At 34.6% G+C, this 19924-nt stretch overlaps 1 protein-coding gene across 1 annotated transcript; it reads left to right on the top strand.

Annotated features, from left to right (window-relative positions):
• Nucleotides 1–9377: 9377 nt before the first annotated feature.
• On the top strand, nucleotides 9378–11455 carry LOC122016813 (bidirectional sugar transporter SWEET4-like). The gene is made up of 5 exons (XM_042574220.1): nucleotides 9378–9562; nucleotides 9629–9665; nucleotides 9780–10158; nucleotides 10846–10965; nucleotides 11043–11455. The coding sequence occupies exons 1-5, from the start codon at nucleotides 9517–9519 to the stop codon at nucleotides 11232–11234; spliced, it is 774 nt and encodes a 257-aa protein (XP_042430154.1). The 5' UTR covers nucleotides 9378–9516; the 3' UTR covers nucleotides 11235–11455.
• The last annotated feature ends 8469 nt before the right edge of the window (nucleotides 11456–19924 follow it).

The following is a 19924-nucleotide window of genomic DNA, read 5'->3' as shown; positions in this document are numbered from 1 at the left end:
GGTCAAGAGTGACCAGATGCTTGCGGGGAGGCCCATAGCAGGTCAAGAGTGACCCGATATGGATGCTTGCGAGGAGGCTTGGAGCAAATTAAAAGTGACAGAATGCTTACAGGAAATCCCGAAACAATTCAAGAGTGATCGGATGCTTGTCAAAAGACCCATATCAAGTCAAAACGACCAGATACAGATACTTACGGGGAGACCCGGAGTAAGTCAAGAGTGGTTGAATGCTTGCGGGAGAGGTCCGGAGTATATCAAGAGTGACCGAATATTTACGGAAAGACCCAAACTTTAAGAGTAATAGTGGTCATTCATTTGAGAGAATAATTATTAGAAATACAATCATAGTCCCATATTGGAAAGACATGAAAAAAATAATAGATTTAAAAAGATAAAAATATCTCTATTAAAATAAGACTTTTTAGATAATGTCTAAAAATAAAATCATAAAACTAGACTAAAAATTGAGGTAAAGGACTTATGATAAATAATTTTCATAAAAAAATTATTTTAAGAAACTAGACTATATTTAATAGAAGTTGAGTTTGTTAATCTCAAGTAAAACTCTGCCCTTACACCTCTTAAACAAGACAAAGGACTTGCTATAAATGAACTCACCTCTTTTGATACTAACTTGATTTTCATTAAAAAAAAATCCAGTATTTACAATACGAAAGGAACGGCTTATATCAGTATTTGCAATAATGAACAAACTATAGATTGTTACCAACCATATCTAATTATTAAAAGGTTAATTATACGAGTAAAGAATCTTCTCTGCCAGGAATATTCTCTTAATTGCGTGTTATTTATTATAATAACGATCGGAATCAGGTGGGATTATAATATTAAAAAAAATACTGCCTGCATTAAAACTTGATTATATCGTGGAATTGTTTAGAAAAATAAAATAAAAAAAAAATTAAATAAAGTAAAGTAAAAGTGAAGGCAATTGAATGGGCAGGACTCAATTGCACGCTCCTTTCACCCAGCTTCTTCCTCTAAAAGGTACACGTTTGATTTGCACAATCAAGGCATTTAATTCAGTGTGAAGAAATTAAGGATGAAAATTAATACGCGTGTTGCCCAATAAACTATTATTTATAAACACTTATTTGTACACATGTTTGTTCAGGTGACAAGTAATATTTAAAAAATCAATAAAGTTAATTGTGGATAATGGTTCAACGGATCGAATCCAGTAGATATGTTAGGTGTTAACCCTGTTTGACCTATTGTCCTGCTAAACTAAATCAAGTGAAGTGATCGATTTGACTCATGTTCATACTGATTTGATGGTTGCAACAATTAAATCGAACACGATCCATCGTATTTAATTATTTAATTAATTATTTATTTATTTTATAAAAAAATTGGTCTATAAAATGCACCCAAAAATGAGAATAATATTCACTGTGACTGTGAACCCCACCCGAACCTTAGTGCAGGACCAACTAGCAAATCAACTATTCATTGATTTAATTTTTTTTTTTTTAGCATAAAAAAATATTTTGTTGCGAAATTGATGGAATAAAAATCCTTTTTCCCCATTAAGATCGACACTTGTCATCTTTTCCAGCCTCAGAAACATCTAGTTTATCCAAGAGAATATTTAAACAGTACACATTTTATTCCACAAAACAAAACAAAAAAAAACTAATTATGAGAATATATCGAAGTGCCTACATGCATGATGATCCCCCACTTATTGTCGAGATTAAAATAAAATAATTACAGATGTCTTCAATTTTTTTGGATGTCATTTCACATTCATGCACGAATCTTGGAGAAAGAATATTTAATTAAAGGTATAATTAATAAATAATTAACCACACAAACATAAATGCAACGGGGGATAATTAAAGCATTAGCGTATCGTGGCCTTGTCATTCGCCTAATGCGGTCATTCCTTTCACGTTTTTAGGCTACATTCAAAGTCCTTTATAGTTAATCTAGTTAATTAGCGTGTGGTTTACCCAATGAGTCATGGGTGGGTCAACCGACAGACAACCCATTGACTTTTAGCAAAGTTGAGTGATTGTTACTCAAGTCAAACTTGATAGCTAAGTTTAGAGTTATTAATAAACTTGATATCTTATAAATTAATTTTGGAGTTTTATATTATTTAATAACATTTCTTAAAACTAAATAAATAAAATGTTAACTTATTTAATTGAACTAATTAATTAAACAAAGTAAAATACAAATTTTAGCATCGTTATACTTGGTTTGGCTTGACTTGGCTTGGATTATCTCCGTTCTTTTACGATGCTAACGAAATTCTAGAAGTTACGAATCGATTAATATATGATTAAATAGATTTGACATAGATTCCCAATAATTGATCACACATGTAAGTACATTAAGTAAAGCAATTGGCATATCATTCCCTCTGTCTCTTGTTCCTGTCACTTTCTTTTTGGTTTCCTGTTTTTGGCCTACTTATGATTCTTGTAATATAATTTACACATAATTAGGATGCTATCTACCCTATGTGAAGAATTAACTTTGGTTAATTATTACTAGTATGGTTTGGAAATCAAATTGCGGCTCAGTCGATTCGACACGATTTAAATATTGATCACTTCAATTATATAAATATATGCTTAACCAAATGCATACCAATGATCAAAATCTTAGATCCACAAATTAACGAACTAAAAAAGAAATTCAATGGATGCCCAAAAGAAAGAAAGGAAGCAAGAAAGAAAGAAAGAAAGGTAGGTGGGCTAGGTATAGAGTTGCCACCCTCCCACTAAGGTCTCATCCAATTGATTGTTTCGACAACTTGATAATTTTCCTTCATTGATGTGCGAGAGGGAATTTTTCAAGGCAATTATTCGCAAGGAGAATATCGGCAAAATTTTCCCCACTCAAGGCCATGCATTTGGAATTTTTTTTTCGCATGCAAAAAATAACGTACGGGTTTGAAAGAGCATCCCTTTCTTTTTAGGTATATGGCAATTCATGCATCGCTTTTATCTTCATCATTTCATTTGTTTTGTGTATCTCGCGTTGTCACAAATCTCTTGAGCTCAAGTATTTTTCTTTCTCACAAGTTCATTTGCCACAATTTTTTTGTCTCTTTAAATTAAAAGAATAAAAAAAAACTCAACTCAATATGTATAATTAACATATATTTTGATATATTAAGACAATATGGATAGGATTGTAAACCAGTGAAATCAAGTTTAAACTTTGTTTGATAAGATAATTGAACCAAGTTAAACCAAGCTGAGTCTAAAATAAATTAAATCGTTAAAATAATTGTTTAAACTTAGTTTGATTTTTTTTTTACAAGCTTGAATTTTGTTAGTTTAGATGATATCAAGCTCGAGCTTGTTTAATATAATTGTTTAAAAATTTTATAGTTTTAAACTTATTTAATTGATTATTAAGTTTGATGTTATAAATTTATTTATTCATTTAAAAAAATATTTATTTATTATTTGGATGAAAGTTTTATTAATGAATATGATTCACAAACTTTGTTTGTAAATATTGTTCATGAACCGTTCACAATCCTTATTTATAAATATTAACGAGCTGAACAAATATATTTTCAAATTTATTCATTTAGTTTAATGAATTATTTAAATTTATTCATTTAATTGATTTTATATATATTGAATAAATATAAATAAATTTTTATCAGATCGAACGTCAAATTTAGTTAAGCATGGTAAAGGAGTAGTCTTTGAGACCCAAAGAGCTAGGCATCATGTAGTTTGAGAAAAAACTAACATAAAGAAATGGAAAATAGTATTTTTCAAAGATCCAATTGATCGAGAATAAAAAATTGAAGGGACTAAAATGAAATTTAATTTTTAAAGAAAAAGTAGGGGACCCTTTGGGATCTCCATTCTCAAAAGGTTGGAGAGGTGGATGTAAAGTTAGACAAGGTGTGCGTTCTTGTTTTGGACTTTGCTTCATCGCCTTTTTGAGAAGTGAATGAACTCCATCTTGCTTCTTCCTCTCCATAAAGATTATTAAATTCATGTGGCAAATAATAGAATAAAAAACATATTAATTACTATCCAATCCATTAGTGTGTGTATATATATATTAGCTGTTTGTTAGATCAAATAACGGGAATACAGAAACTTTCTTTAAACAAAATGTCAATCAATTGGACTTCATATAACAAAGGAGAAAAAAGGGTTTTTTTTTTGAATAAATACATAAATTCTAATAGAAGAGTTTGCAACCATAATAACTCACAACCAACTTGAGTCATGGTCTCCATTCTACTTTTACACTTGCTCTAGCAATATTATTTTTGGTTTTTTACTATGCAAAACAATTGGATTTCCACCAAAAAATTGCATATGCTTAAATTTATTATGTTCATAACATAATATCTTTCAAATGTAATCTTCAACATAAGAAATAAGAGTGCAAATTGAATTAATCTTGGCATTTATAGCGAAAGCCCCACTATAATTAATACCACATGCTTGGGAACATTATTTAGCAACTTTAAATCAATCTACCCTACTTTAGGTGTATTGTTTGTTGGAATTGTGAATGAAAATAAGAGGGGAATGGAAATAAGTCTATTGTGTATGAGAGCTTAAGTTTCACATTGAAAGTTTGAAGACTAGTTGACTGGTTTTTATTATTTCACATGCATCTATAATGTGAACAAATACATAGGGAGAGTCTTTCTCTCTTATGCATTTGGCAGCCTTAGATTATTAGCTCAGGTCAACTTAACGAAATAAGTTTGATTTGATTTGTAATTTCAATTAGGACTACGTCCTCTCTATCTCCGACAAGATTGTCCAACATGCTTGGCAATGCACACTAGTTTCTCACCATCACAATCTTCATAAGTTTGTCGATTGTAGCAAAAGGTGCACACTAGTGTCTCACCACCACAAGCTTCGTAAGTTCATCGATTGTAGCAAAAGGTGTTGGGTAAGGATAATCCTAAACTTGGATCAAGTAAGTTAGGATTAGTCATTCGATTAGGAAATCGATTGGAATGTAACTAATCGATTAGTGTCATTTCTCGCAAAGGTGTCAGAATCGATTAGGACAATCAATTCTAACCATATTAATCGATTGGGCTGATTGATTAAGAGATGTTTGTCGCGCGAAGCACAGTGAGTTAGGGAATAGATTCAACCCAATCCAATAGATTGACACAATCGGTCCTGCCTTCGGCACAATCGATACAAAGCTCAGGGACACCTTTGCGTGTCTCCGTTACCTTTTAGGAGGCTTACGCCCCATAAAAACTATCTATCTGAGACTGCCCCTTGGCCCGTAGATCCTGACACAAGGTTAAAATTCTAGCTCTTCCAGAGTGGTATCTCACTGATAACTCGACCCCCACCCCCTCGGAAGGAGGGCTTCTTCTCCTTCCACCTAAGCTGTGCAAGAAAGGCCCAAAAGCCTCAGAAAACAGTAAAGCTCCATAGGGTCTTTCTATCCAGGTGTGGGTAGTTCGTATCTTCACAGATATGTCTATTTCACTAAGCCTCTCTCCAAGACAATGCCCAAATCGTTACGCCTTTCATGCGAGCCAGAATTTACTCAACAAGAAATTTTGCTACCTTAGAGCCGTTATAGTTACGACCGTCATTGATCGGAGCTTTAGTTGCAACAGTGCCAATCGATGGGAAGAAGTTGGCGAAGCGCAATAGGGTTTAGAATCGATTGGGCAATCGATTAAGGTTTTTTGTGAAAGAACAAAAGGTTGGGTAATTGATTTAAGCCTTTTGAATCGATTGAGATGACTCACCAATTGATTATAGTTCAAAAAAATAGTCGGTGTCCAAATGTTCGAATGACGTGACAATCGATTAGGAAAAATTTGAATCGATTGGGAGGTAATGAAGAACTCTAGAAAAGGGTTTTGTGGACATTTCGAAGGCATCGGTTCTTGCGATGTTGGGGAAAAGTGTTGTTGCATTTCCAACTGATTAAGAGACATTTACAAGCACCAAGAGATCAAACTAGCAAGGTGTTCACTGTATTATATATTTACTTCCTTGTTTTCATTGTATTCTTGTTGCGAGCTTGTACAAGACTTTTCCACCTTCGAATTGTTTCCAAGAAGGAGTATGTTCATAGTGGAGTTCTGTGCACAGTGTGGATCATTGAATTAGTCACTTCAAGGAGGTGGATGCCAAGTAAACAAAGGTGTTAGCATTGTTTCGAGTTTTCCGCTGCAACAAATCAACATGACGAAGCAGAAGAAGCTATTCACCCTCACCCCTAGCTCTCCGAGTGTCCTAACAAGTCCGACCCTAAGTTATATAAAGGAGCGTAAATCATGGGGGTTAGCTTATACCGTCAAATTGGTTAAGGGGTAGGAGGGGTTTGAATTCCCCCCTTCCATAGTGAACTTAGGAGAGAGAAGAAAACCATCTAATGCCATAGATTGCATATATAGACCCATTGCTAATAAAGTCTTCATTTAAGAAGTTAAAAAACAAAGATACATAATTTAAGTAAGAAAAATACAATAGAGACATATTCCATCGATCGACGATCAGGTTTACCAATAAAATATTGATGATCTTGAGCAAAGCACAATACACACACTAAAACAATTTGGGAGGGACCAGAAAATAGTTATTTCTCATGTTGCAGTGGTGCTTTGAAGTCTAAGTCTAAAAATGACATACGAACAACTTCAATACAACATGTTTGAAGTCTAAGTTTATATAAATTTCATGTTTAAGCTTTTTTTTTTTTATTTCAAAGATATATGTTTCAATAATCCTAAAAATTAAATTATTTTCGTTACTGAACAAAATATTGCTAATTAATTTGACAATTAAATAATTATAAATTTTATGCACAAGATTGAATGGTTCACATATGACAAAATAGTTCGTGCAATATATCTACTGGAAGAGATGATACAGCTTGATTGAGCACTAGTCCTTACTTTATCTCTCCATGGATTAGAGTTGACCCTTGGAAGCTGAAACACGAAGCAATAATTTGGCATGGCAGATAAAAAAAATGCCCATCAATGGAGATTTGGACCATACATGTGCAATCAAGGAACAAAATGCAGCATATATTCTCTCACTTTGAGAATTTCATAAAGTATTAGTAAGCCACATATAAGTGTGATTGCATATTATATTATATTATATTATATCACTTTTATATATATATATATATATATATAGTATTTTGATCCGTTGCATAATACGTGAGGTCAACGTGTGTATGCGCTTCTCATGCGGAGAGGTGCCTCTATGCGCGTGATTTTTAAAGATCAATATTAACATAGTGTTAGCTGATATTGATTTTAAATCAGCGTTGGTTCTAATTCTAATAATTCCAAATCAGTACGGGTGTTGATATTTAAATATCAATATCATGTTGGTATTGGCTGGTATTGATTTCAATCAATACTGATGTTGATCTTTAAAAATCAACATCGCACCAACTTGTATTGGTCTGTAAAAAATTAGCACCAACGTAATGCACTAGTATTGGTTTGAAATCAGCATCAGCCAATACCAGTGTTAGTTTGAAACCAGTATCAACCAGCACCAACGTGATATTGGTGGTGTTGTTCTTTAAATACCAACACCAATACTTAAAAATTAGTATCAATGCTGATGCTGACACCTTGTATGTAAGAAAGAGAAAAATATTACATGCAAATGACAGAGAAAAATAAAAAAAAATTTTTTGACTCCGTTAGATCATCCACGTATGTTCATCCACGATGACCTATACAAGGATATGTAGGGTATATATATATATATATATATATATATATATAACTGTTGTTTTTTAAAAAAATAAAAAAGTAACTCAGTTCATGTGATTTACTAATTTGTGCTAAAATAAAGTGAGATTAAATGTGAAAAAACTTCTCTTCTCTCAATATCTCCTTGTGAATTCTTATATTATTCTCCCTCATCCAGCGTAGCCTTTTTATTTTCCATCTTCCTTTTATTTATTTTGCTTCAATTCCTTTTACCTATACTGTTATGACTTAAAATGTTTTTTCTTAAAAGATTCTATAGTTTTCATTCAAGTATCTAATTATTTCTTAGATCTCTAATACAGTCCAAAGTGTTATGTTCTGCTTAAATTTTTTCAAAAAATAATTAACTTATTAATTTATCCAATATAATCATCAACCTAGAATAATTAAGCCTAATAATAAACTAAATTCAGATGTTAAAAAGAGTGTTTTTTTCACCCTTAATGATGTTGTGTTTGTAAGGCATATTCAAAATTAATGTAGAAAAATATATTTTTTTTAAAAAATATGGATAATAAAATTCCATTTTAAAGTCTCATATCTACAAATAAAAGTTCTTAAATATACTTAAAAATAACAAGATCTCTCACCAAAATGTCCTAACATTTTAGGTTAGGTTGGTTTTAAAAACCCAACAATTAACTGAAAAGGCACATTTATCGGCACTAATAACTCCAGATATCGGAACATCTTTTAAAACTAATTAAAGCCTCAACTAAATCAACTAATTGCGCATCCGTTTAACTCCTTTCATGCGAACATGAAAGTTACAAGAAATGTAGAGCACGTGAAGGATGGTACAGTTAATTAGGCCTAACCGAACTGGAAAATTAATGAAAACGCATTAATTAAACACTTAGGGATGGGCATATCTTCCTTGTCACAAGGAAACTAATTCGTTGTTTCGTCATATCTCATCACGGAGACGTAAAGTGATTCCATAGTTTATTGTACGCACGATTTAAAAAAAAAAATGCAATGGGATGGAGAAGGCCGTCCAAAGACCAAAGTTGGTAGGCACTAATTAACCACATGACAAGAACAAAGTTTGACACGAGTCTAACATATCTCATCGCAAGCTAAAGATAGATATCCATTGAAATTAAATCCACCACATGATAAGTACAGATCAAATGTGCCCCCAAAAGAGAGGTACGTACCTATATTTTCTCGCAATGTTTTTTTGCTTTGCTTAGACTTAATTAGTATGGTAAAGAAAATAAAGGAGTTGATTTTTATTATTATTATTATTATTTTTATCTCATCCAAATAGCAAGAAATAAAAAATTGGATACAAATTACTGCGAGAAAAAAAAAATACTACACATGCACGACGATTTCACGTGAAGATTTTATAGAGAACGGTACAACGTACGATCTTTGGGGTTTTAATTATGACCGCTCGATAAATGGAACAGAAGACTGAGGAAAAACTTTTTGGCATAAGAAAGCAATTAAATCTACGCGTGTACATATGGATCATCTACGCCTTTTCACTTTATTTTCAAATCTATACACATCAATAATTAATTCGAAGCCATGCATACTTTAAGCCTAGCCACCGTGCTCAACCATATCCACCCTCTCCTCCTCCCTCCTGCCTCTATATATACGTATTCCCCTCCTTGGGATCCTCAGAATAACATCCATCACCACCACAAAGAAAGATTTCTGTATCTCCAGAGAAATCTAGAGAACAGAAGAAGTTATACCTCCGTTACAGTCTGTGTACCTCTTATCAAGATTCTTATCGTTCTTAGTCCAGAGAGATGACAATCTCAGCCGAAACCATTCGCACTGTGGTCGGAATCATCGGTCAGTAGTTCATGTCTAATGTGTAGTTTCATCCTTCTATATTTGAGCTGGTTTCTTTGGTTGCAGGGAACGGGACGGCCCTTGTGCTCTTCTTCTCGCCCCTGTAAGCTTCTTAGCAAGTTCAAGTGATCGTTAATCAGTAATAGACAACTAACGAAGTTGGGTTCTGATGGAATTGGTTAGTTAATTAAATACGTGAATGATTTGTGTTTTTTAGGCCTACGTTCCGAAGGATATGGAAGAGCAGGAGCGTGGAGCAGTTTCCGGCGGCACCGTACCTGGCGACGCTGATGAACTGCTTGCTGTGGGTGCTTTACGGGCTGCCGCTGGTGCATCCGCACAGCATGCTCGTCATCACCATCAACGGCTGCGGCCTGGTCATCGAGCTCAGTTACGTCGTCATCTACCTCTGTTTCTCCAACAGGCGCCAGCGCCTCCAGGTCCTCGGGGTGCTATTCCTCGAAATTGCCTTCGTCGCGGTCATCGCCATCCTAGTGCTCACGCTCTTCCACACCCACGGACAGCGCTCGCTCGTCGTCGGCGTGCTCTGCGTTATTTTTGGCACCGTCATGTACGCCGCCCCTTTGTCCGTCATGGTATGTGTGATGCTTCTTTCTGAAAACGAAAAAAAAAAATATTTCAAATTTTTTCTCTCTCTCCTAGAATTGCATCCTCTCAAAGCAGACACAAATATTGGGCACAAAGTGACAATACTTTTCCGTTTCGAGTTACCAAGTGGGTAGTGCAAAAGTAGTTCAAATATTCAAAATGATTGCCCATTTCGGAGGAGCAAGCACGTCGCTTTCAAATCGGGTCCGAACCGAACTGGCAGAACTGATCCAGTTCATACAGCTCGACGGGACCCGGTTCGATATCAACGTCTTTTCCACCGCTGAACGCTAATATGCTCCATTTATTGCAGCAACATACTATGTTTTTAGAATAGGAGTCTTGAACCGGTTAACCTCATCTGCTTCTAGTTGATTAGATAGTAAATTAGAGATTAATTTTTGACAGTCTCTGAAAAAAAAATTATTCTTTAATTATTTGACAGAAATTTTTTTATTCTCTAATTATTTCAGTCAATTATATACTGAATTTGTGATTTACCTTCATAATATAATCTCAAGGGGGTTAAAGGTGAAGGTGAATTAGGAAGGACATCCGATACCAATATTTAAATATTATGATAATATAATTTTCATTTGTTCATATATACTTTTAGCTGGATAAATATTATTGGATGCTTATCTATGCTAACTAAAAAGAGGTGTATTGCGCAGAAAGAGGTGATAAAGACGAAGAGCGTGGAATTCATGCCCTTTTCACTGTCCCTAGCTTCCTTCATTAATGGAGCATGTTGGACAGCCTATGCCCTCATTCGCTTTGACCTCTTCATCACTGTGAGTGTATATTTAATTCCTATATTACTTTCATTACAAATAATGGCATCTAATGCCGAGTTGTTTCATGATTTCAGATTCCGAATGGGTTAGGAGTGGCATTTGCAGTGGCTCAGCTATTACTGCACATTATCTACCACAAATCAACAGTGAGACAAATAGAAGAGAGGAAGAAGCTGGAAAACGGAATTGCCAAGCCAAATGGAAACCATGAAGCTGATCTAGAACTCGGCACCAAAACTAATGGTGTCAAAAATGGCTCCAGTTAATTCCAAGAGGTCGCTCGCAATAAATGCCGTGGGGAAAGATGCAACATGGCCAGACAGTAATAAGAGATGATTACAAGCTGCTTATGATATCCTTAACGAGTTTGAGAACTGTAATAATACTAGTGCTTTCAGATTTTTAGCGGCCTACTTTGTATTCACAACCTTAAAGTTTGAAAGGTTTGTGAGGCAATGAAAGAGCTCACTGCGAGCATCGCATCTAAGTATGGGGATCATTTACCACTACATAAAGCAATAGAAAACACAGAAAACAACAACAGGGGAGTAAGTGCATTAGAGAATGAACATGAGAAAGACCAACAAATATTTAAATGAAAACATATAATGACCAAAAGAGTTATGCCACATGTGGCACACGACTAACAGATATCTGAACAAAATGGGCGTACCATAATTCGTAAGGGAAGATATTGCATCCATCATTAGTACACTATTCCGTTTTGTTGATCCTTTGGATTTAGTAACCATTGTCATGTTATGCTGCTCCACTCAAATACCTACTAACATCAAATCAAAGGCTTATGTTACAATTAAAAAAAAAAACATGTTTTGAAAAATGCATCAACCACATCAGCTTAATTAACATCCTATCTAACAATAAATTTGTATCAGAAAGCAAACAGACTACTGAAAGAGACTCTCCAAGCATAATTATTAGCATTCTGTACCATTTCTACTTACATACTGTGTTACTTGGGAATGCACGAGAAGTATCCACCCAAAGGAGCACTAACCTGCAGACAAAGAATATGATGCCAGGAAAGTGCTCCAACATTCATGGTACTACAGGTCACCTAAACACTAATAGCAGAGATGAACAGAGATGGATTATTGCATGACTTTGATTTTATTTGGGGTCAAGAAATGACATCCTCCGATGGTCGTATAAAGCATTATATTGGGCACTCTAGAGCAGTAACTAATGGTTGCAAGGATTTCTACAAAACGAACTGTTCTCCATATATGAATCCGTAAAGACTCCAACAATTCTAAACCAGATCTTAGCATTGATCTACAACAATTTAAACCAAACCGAAAACGATGAATTACTGTAAATTGAACCTAAATAGGGAGTCATCGCCATTGTTTGTTGTTGCTAGAACAATCTGAAGATCAAGAAGACAAGAACCTTTACAGCAAGTTGATAAGAAGCAAGGCGACAGGAACCGTATTCCTCTTTCGAATGAGATGAAAGAAGTTCCGTTACTCCATAACCCTTCAGGGACCCAGCCCTTTATATATACCTTAGGCTCATTTAATTTATCAGCCTATCGTAAATAATAAAAACCGGATAACAGACTTCGACATACAAAATCCATATACTTTAATTCAATCCACGGTTAAAACATTGATTAGATCACTTTATTAGGTTTAATTATTAATGACAATACCGTCTGCACGAGAAGCATCCACTCAAAAGAGCACTAACCTGTTGACAAAAAAATGATGCCAGGAAAGTGCTCCGACATTCATGAAGTACTACAGGTCACATAAACACTAACAGCAGGGATGAACAGAGATGGATTATTGCATGACTTTGAATTTTGCTGAGTCAAGAAATGATGTTAGGTTGAATTTAATATCGTTAAGGTGAGCTCACATAGGATTTAAGAGATTTACTATACCGAAACTAGTTAAGTGATCTAACTTAAAATTATTAGATTTCGAGTTATTTGATGTAGATTCAATATGTAAAACTTTTTAACTTAATCCGTTATTATCTATGAGTTGATAACAGATTGAATTCCTAAATAAAGGGAAGATCAATCTTGACCTAAATTCTTATTCCCATTGAGCGTGTCATTGTTGGTTCTCATAAAACCTAAGTCACATGGATTTTAAGAACCGTATAAAAATTCACATATAAGAAATACAAGAACATATGAACATGAATCTTCGTTTCATCAATTAAACATGACATAAGAAAAATAAAGACATAAACATAATAGACAAGGAACCTGATTGAAGAGACATATCATTGTTTTTAGCATCATCGGTTTGATTTCTGTGGAAGAAGATACAGCGGAAAGGAAGGTTTTCCAAGGGGCTTAAGAGATGACGACGCCGTAAAACTTCTTGTCAATGGGGAACAAGAAACTATGTCAAGATTTCATCCTAAACCCTTGGGGACCAACCCTATATATAGTAGACATCAATTATCAACCCATAGATAATAATAGATGCGAAACTATAAGTTCATATATATATTGAACATCTATTATCAACATATAAATGACAATACATGTAAAACTAAAGGTTCTACACATACAAGATCTACATCTAACAACCGAACCCAATAAGCCTAAGTTAGATCACTTTAGAGGATTCAGATCGTATTCACATATGCAACTTATAAATAAGCTCACCTAATAAGGATAATTATATCCAACAATCTCCCAATTGAACTATATGTGAATTGTATGTGGAATACAAATAAAATTTTAATTGATATCAAACTTTATGGGTACACGATACCCTTGCAAATAATTTGGTTCATTAATTTCATTAGTATAGGACTAAAGAGGTCATAACTACTGTATATGATTGTAACAAACTCCAACAGTAAAACTCCAACAGTAATCACATTATTAATGCCATTAATGACATAGGTCAAGATGTAGATGTGTAGAGTGAAAATTACATAAAATGTGATCAGTACATGTCAATTTTCAACTGGTCCTAAGATGACCTCAAAAGATGTCAGATCATATTTGCAAAATACTTTATGTTAAACTGCAATAGCAAATCATGATCCAAATTGTATAAATCTAAAAGGAATCTGTATATTATTTACAAACACCAAATAATAAATAACAACAGTAAATAATGATATCATAGTAAGAGTGTCAAACAAACATATAAATTTCCATTAATGTTTTGAACTTTAAGTACGTACAATAATCAAAACAAATGTTTATCTTTATTAATCAACATAGAGCAATAAATACAGACTCCTACTAGATGAGTTCTTCTTCCATAAGAATGACTCCCATATCCACAACATGCGCATGAAACACCTTAGGCACTAAGCCTTTAGTGAGTGGATCGACCAACATGGAATCTATGCTGATGTGCTCTACCATAATCTGACAACTCTGAACTCTTTCTTTAACTGCTAAAAACTCGATGTTGATTTGTTTAGACTTCGACGAACCATGGTTGCTCTTGGCATAAAGTTCTGCGGCTTTATTATCATAGTAAATCCTCAATGACATGCCAATGCCATCAACGATCTGCAATGCTGTGATGAAATTCCGCAGCCAAATCCCGTGATTGGATGTTTCATTGCATGCTATCAACTCTGCCTCCATAGTAAAAGTGATTATTAGCGTATGTTTGACACTCTTCCAAGATATAGCCCCTCCAGCAAGCATGAAGATATAGCCCGAAGTGGACCTCCTGTTATCTAAGCATCCAACAAAATCAGAGTTTGAATATCTAATCACCTCCAAGTGATCTGATTTTCGATATGTGAGTATATATCCTTTAGTTCTTTGCAAATACCACATCACTCTCTTTACCGCTTTCCAGTGTGACGGTCCTAGGTTACTAACATATCTACCTAACATTCCCACTATAAATGTTATATCTAATCGAGTACAAACTTGTGCATACATGAGATTTCCCACTGCTGACGCATATGAGAATTGTTCCATCTCCTTTATTTCAAGTTCAAGCCATGGACAGTGCTGCAAGCTGAACTTGTCACCTCTTGACACAAGTGTCACCAAGTGTATAGTTCTGCATACCATACTTTATAAGCACCTTTTCAATATAGGCCTATTGTGAAAGTCCAAGAATGTCTCTTGAACGATCACAATAGATCTGTATGCCTAAAACAAAGAATACTTCACCAAGATCTTTCATTTCAAAATTACCAGATAGAAATGACTTAGTTTGATGCAGCATACCCTTATTATTGCTCGCAAATAATATATCGTCCACTTACAAAAAAGTATAACAAACTTGCTCCCACTGAACTTGACATATATGCACTGATCAACAAGTTCTCTTTAAATCCAAATGAGGTAACCACTTGATCAAATTTCCATTACCACTGACGTGATGCTTGTTTTAAACCATAAATGAATTTCTTTAATCTACAAACTAGGTGCTTTGAGTCTTTAGACTCAAAGTTCTCTTATTGCACCATATATATGAGGAATGTAGTTTTTACGTCCATATAATGTAGCTCCAAATCATAATGAGGTACAAGTGTCATGATTATCCTAAGGGAGTCTTTCGTTGACACAGTTGAGAAAGTCTTCTTGTAATCAATGTCTTTTTTCTGAGTGAATCCCTTGGCAACAAGACAAGTCTTATACTTTTCGACATTGCCCCTTGAATCCTGCTGGATTTTAAATATCTATTTACAGCCAAACATGTTTTTTTCCTTCAGGCAATTCGACAAGTTCCCAAACATCATTGTCCGCCATAGACTTCAACTCTTCTTGCAGAGCGTTAATCCACCTTTCAGGTTTAGAGTATTGTTTGACTTCTTGGAAAGATATAGAATCACTCTCCAACCCTATGTCAAAATCATACTCTTGGAGATAAACATAATCATGAGAATTTGTGGTTATCCATTCCCTTGTGGATTGTCTTAAAGGCACTTGTGTTTGAGATGATTAAGGTATTTGCTCATCAATATGAGGCAATACTTCAATTTCTGTGGCAGGTTCCTCCAATTGCATTGGAGATATCATGGAAATATCTTAGTTCACTACGCTCACTAGATGTGTGATGCCCATAATGTGCGGTATGATAACCACACTGCTACTAATCGTACTAGTAGTGATCACAGGAGGATCACCAATGCATTACTCAAAAGATACTTCCCTGACCTTATCACTCCCACTGTCCTTAATGAACTTGACATTTCCCGTTTCGAAGAAGTATCTATTAGAGGGATCATAAAATTTATACCCTCTTGACTTCTCAGAGTATCCTATAAAATTACAGCTAACCGTTCTTAAGTCCAGTTTCTTTTCATTAGGCTTGTAAGGTCTAGCTTCAGCTGGACAACCCCAGACGTGTAAGTGTCTAATGCTAGGTTTTTACCCATCCACATCTCAAATGGGATTTTAGTTACTGTCTTACTAGGTACTCTATTGAGTAGGTAAACTGCAGTCTTGAGTGTTTCGCCTTACAAGGACTCTGGTAGAGAAGTGAAAGTCATTATACTTCTTACCATGTTCTTTAAGGTTCGATTGCGACACTCAGCTACACCATTCTGACTAAGTGTACCAGGCATGACATACTAAGGCACAATTCCACACTCAGCAAGGTAATTTACAAAAGGTCCTAGACGTTGTTCACTTGATCCGTCATATCAATCATAATATTCACCTCCACGGTCGGATCGAACAACTTTAATTTTCTTACCTAGTTGAAGTTTAACTTCGGCTTTGAAAATTTTGAACATGTCCAAAGATTGTGATTTCTCATGAATAAGGTACAGATAGCCAAATCTTGAGTAGTCGTCTATGAAGCTAATAAAATATGCGTGTCTATTCCAAGATGCCTTAAGGAATGGTCCACAAATGTCCGTATGTATTAGCTCCAAAACATTACTACAACGGCTAGCCCCCTTGTTCCTTTTGTTAGTGGTCTTTCCCTTAACGCACTCTATGCAAATATCAAAGTCTGACTTGTCAAGAGAATCGAGAATTCTATGTGACATTAACCTTTCTATATGTTTTTGGATATATGTCCTAAATGCCTATGCCACAACATGGAAGAATTCTCGTTGGTCAATTTACGTTTCGTACGTATACTATGCATTATTACCATAGTTGTTAGAGGCGCGAGGCACACCGAGGCACAAAAGGCTCCTAAAGCTTGAGGCGCGAGGCGCGAGGCGCGCCCGAGGCGCGAGGCGCGCCCAAGGCGCGCGCCTCTTGAACATGATGTTGATGACTACTAACTATTGACACACTCATATAATATGTCAAATATGATAACTATTAATATTCAACACACATCAATATCAAATATGACAAGCAAAACAACACCATGATAAAATTAATAAAAGTTTTAAACTTTCAATTTTCAACTTTCTAATTTAAATTAATAAAGTTCATCAAAACAAGCATAATAAGTCAAATTAATCATCAAGATCAGGATCATCCTCATTGTATTCTTCTTCTTCTTCTTTATCTTCATCTTCTTCAAATTTAATTTCTTCTTCTTCTTCTTCATTTCTAAGTCTTAGAGATGAGTGTCTCATAGAGGAAAATGTATTCCCTTCTCGACTTGTTTAGGCCTAGCATGTGAACTAGAGGTCATGAATGCAATATTTTTTCCTCTAGTACAATATTCAGGCTCTTTAGCTCCACTAGCCCTAGCAACGACATCCCATGTCAAGTCATCACCTTCAAAAATCAACTCATCTTCTTCATTATCACTTTCTCCATCTATTCTACCCATCAACCATTCATTACTATCATCGATATCTGTCAAAGAGATGGGGTTACGTGCATCATACCAAAGTTTTAAGGCACGATTGTATTTCACAAATATCAAATCATTTAAGCGCTGCTGAGCTAACCTATTCCTTTTTTTTTGCTATGAATCTATAGAATGTTAAAAATCACAATAAGTATAATAAAATAGCAAAGAATATTTTTTAATTATAAAAGTAACATACAAATAGTATTAAACATTTATATTTATTACATACCTACTCAAATACACTCCAATTGTGCTCACAACCAGAAGCACTACAAGTGAGGCTAAGCACTTTAATAGCAAACTTTTGCAATTCTGGGGTATTTGCTCCATAGCATTCCCACCATTCTGTTGGAGATAATGCTCTTCTATGTCTAATTGCCACATTCCTCCCAAATAGCTCTTCTGTCTTTCGATATATAAAGAGTTGGGTAGTGATTTTATCTTGCTCGGCAGCGCTTGAAACCAATCTCTCCATAGTTTCAAACAAATCATTCACCACTTCTCCACAGATATTTGAATTTGTGTATGAATAAAAATATTCTGGATTCAAGTAATGTCCTGCAGCATGCAAAGGCCGATGAAGTTGACATTCACATCTTGTATCAATGATCTCAAACACTTCTTTGTATTTCTCTTCTTTCTCTTTAAAGGCCTTCATAATTGTTTCTTTTGCCCTATCCATAGCCTCATAAATATAGCCCATTGCAGGTTTTTTTTCGCCATCAACTAGTCTCAGAACACAGACTAAAGGGTCATATATCTTTAAAATATGCACAATACTGCTCCAAAATCTAAGTGTCATGATGATTTTAGCTACCTTCTTCCCCACCGCTTCTTTTGCCCATTTACTCTATGTCCAATCCTTTGAAATGAACATTTTTCTTAAATTTTGCTTTTGTAGGTGCATCCTTTCAAGAGTGAGAAAAGCAGTAGCAAATCTTGTAACACCCGCCCGACAAAGCTCTTTTTGTCTTATGAATTGCCTCAACATATTTACCATATCGGGGCGAACATAAATGTAAGCATTCACACTCGTTATCGTCTTCAATGTTATTTTAAAATCAAGTAATTTCCCAATATCTTCTAAGATCAAGTCGACGCAATGAGCAACACAAGGAGTCCAATACAAGTGTGGCCTTTTTACTTCTAATAATTTTCCTACAAAAGAAGTTAGAAAAGTAGATAAGTTTAACATATATAATAAAAAGCATATTGATAAGAAAGAATTAAATAGATTCTTACCAGTAAGCACATTGTTACTTGCACTATCCGTAACAACTTGAACAACATTTACTTCTACATGCTCCACAAATCGATCAAGCAACTGAAATATTTTCTCTCCAGTTTTTGCATAATCAGAAGCATCAACCGATTCGATGAAAACTGAACCTTTAGGAGAATTCACTAAAAAATTAATCAATGTTCTCTGCCTTTTGTCTGTCCACCCATCTACCATCAAACTACAACCATACTTGGCTCATTCTGTTTCACATGACTTAATGTAATCATTTGTCACACTATCAATAACCTTTTTTTAGAAAAGGAACCCACACCTCATGATAACTAGGTCCTTTTAGACCTATACCATATTGGCCAACCAAGTCCAACATTCTTTTGAAGCTTGAATAGTTAACGACATTAAAAGGAATTGCTACATCATACATCCACTCAGTTATGACCATACAAGCTTTTTCACTCAATTCTTTCTTGTATGTCTCATTTATCGTAGTTTGTCTTTCTTTACCTTTGCTACTTTCAACACTTTTTTGTACATTAGGAGGAAAATACGTATCCATTGGACTTATTTGTTTGGGCCTTTTTTGCATATTCACTGATCTAGAACTTGTACTTATACTTATAGGCGGCACAACTTTAGCTCCAATATCATCCATATTAATATCATCACCAAGAGGGTCTACATCCTCAAAGTCCAATGTCGCAAGTTTAGAAAGATTACTTTTCTCCATTTTTTTCTCTATGAAAATTTTAATTTCTTCATGTACATGAGGCAGACATTTATTGCAAGTCGTAATATTTCGAAACCCTCTAATAAGATATTGTTTTACACGATAGATACCCCCTTTTGTAACTTTTTGACAAAAGTTACAAATTAAATCATTTTTATTATCCGGATTAACACTTTGAAAATAATTTTATCCCAGATCTTTTGATATATAAGTTAGAGTATCACTACTACCTTCCATGATAATTGAACAAGA

This window comes from Zingiber officinale, chromosome 8B, assembly GCF_018446385.1.
Source record: "Zingiber officinale cultivar Zhangliang chromosome 8B, Zo_v1.1, whole genome shotgun sequence".
In the NCBI taxonomy this organism is placed as follows: domain Eukaryota; kingdom Viridiplantae; phylum Streptophyta; class Magnoliopsida; order Zingiberales; family Zingiberaceae; genus Zingiber; species Zingiber officinale.
Note: the sequence above shows the minus strand (reverse complement) of the source record. Positions and strands in the feature narration are given on the sequence as shown.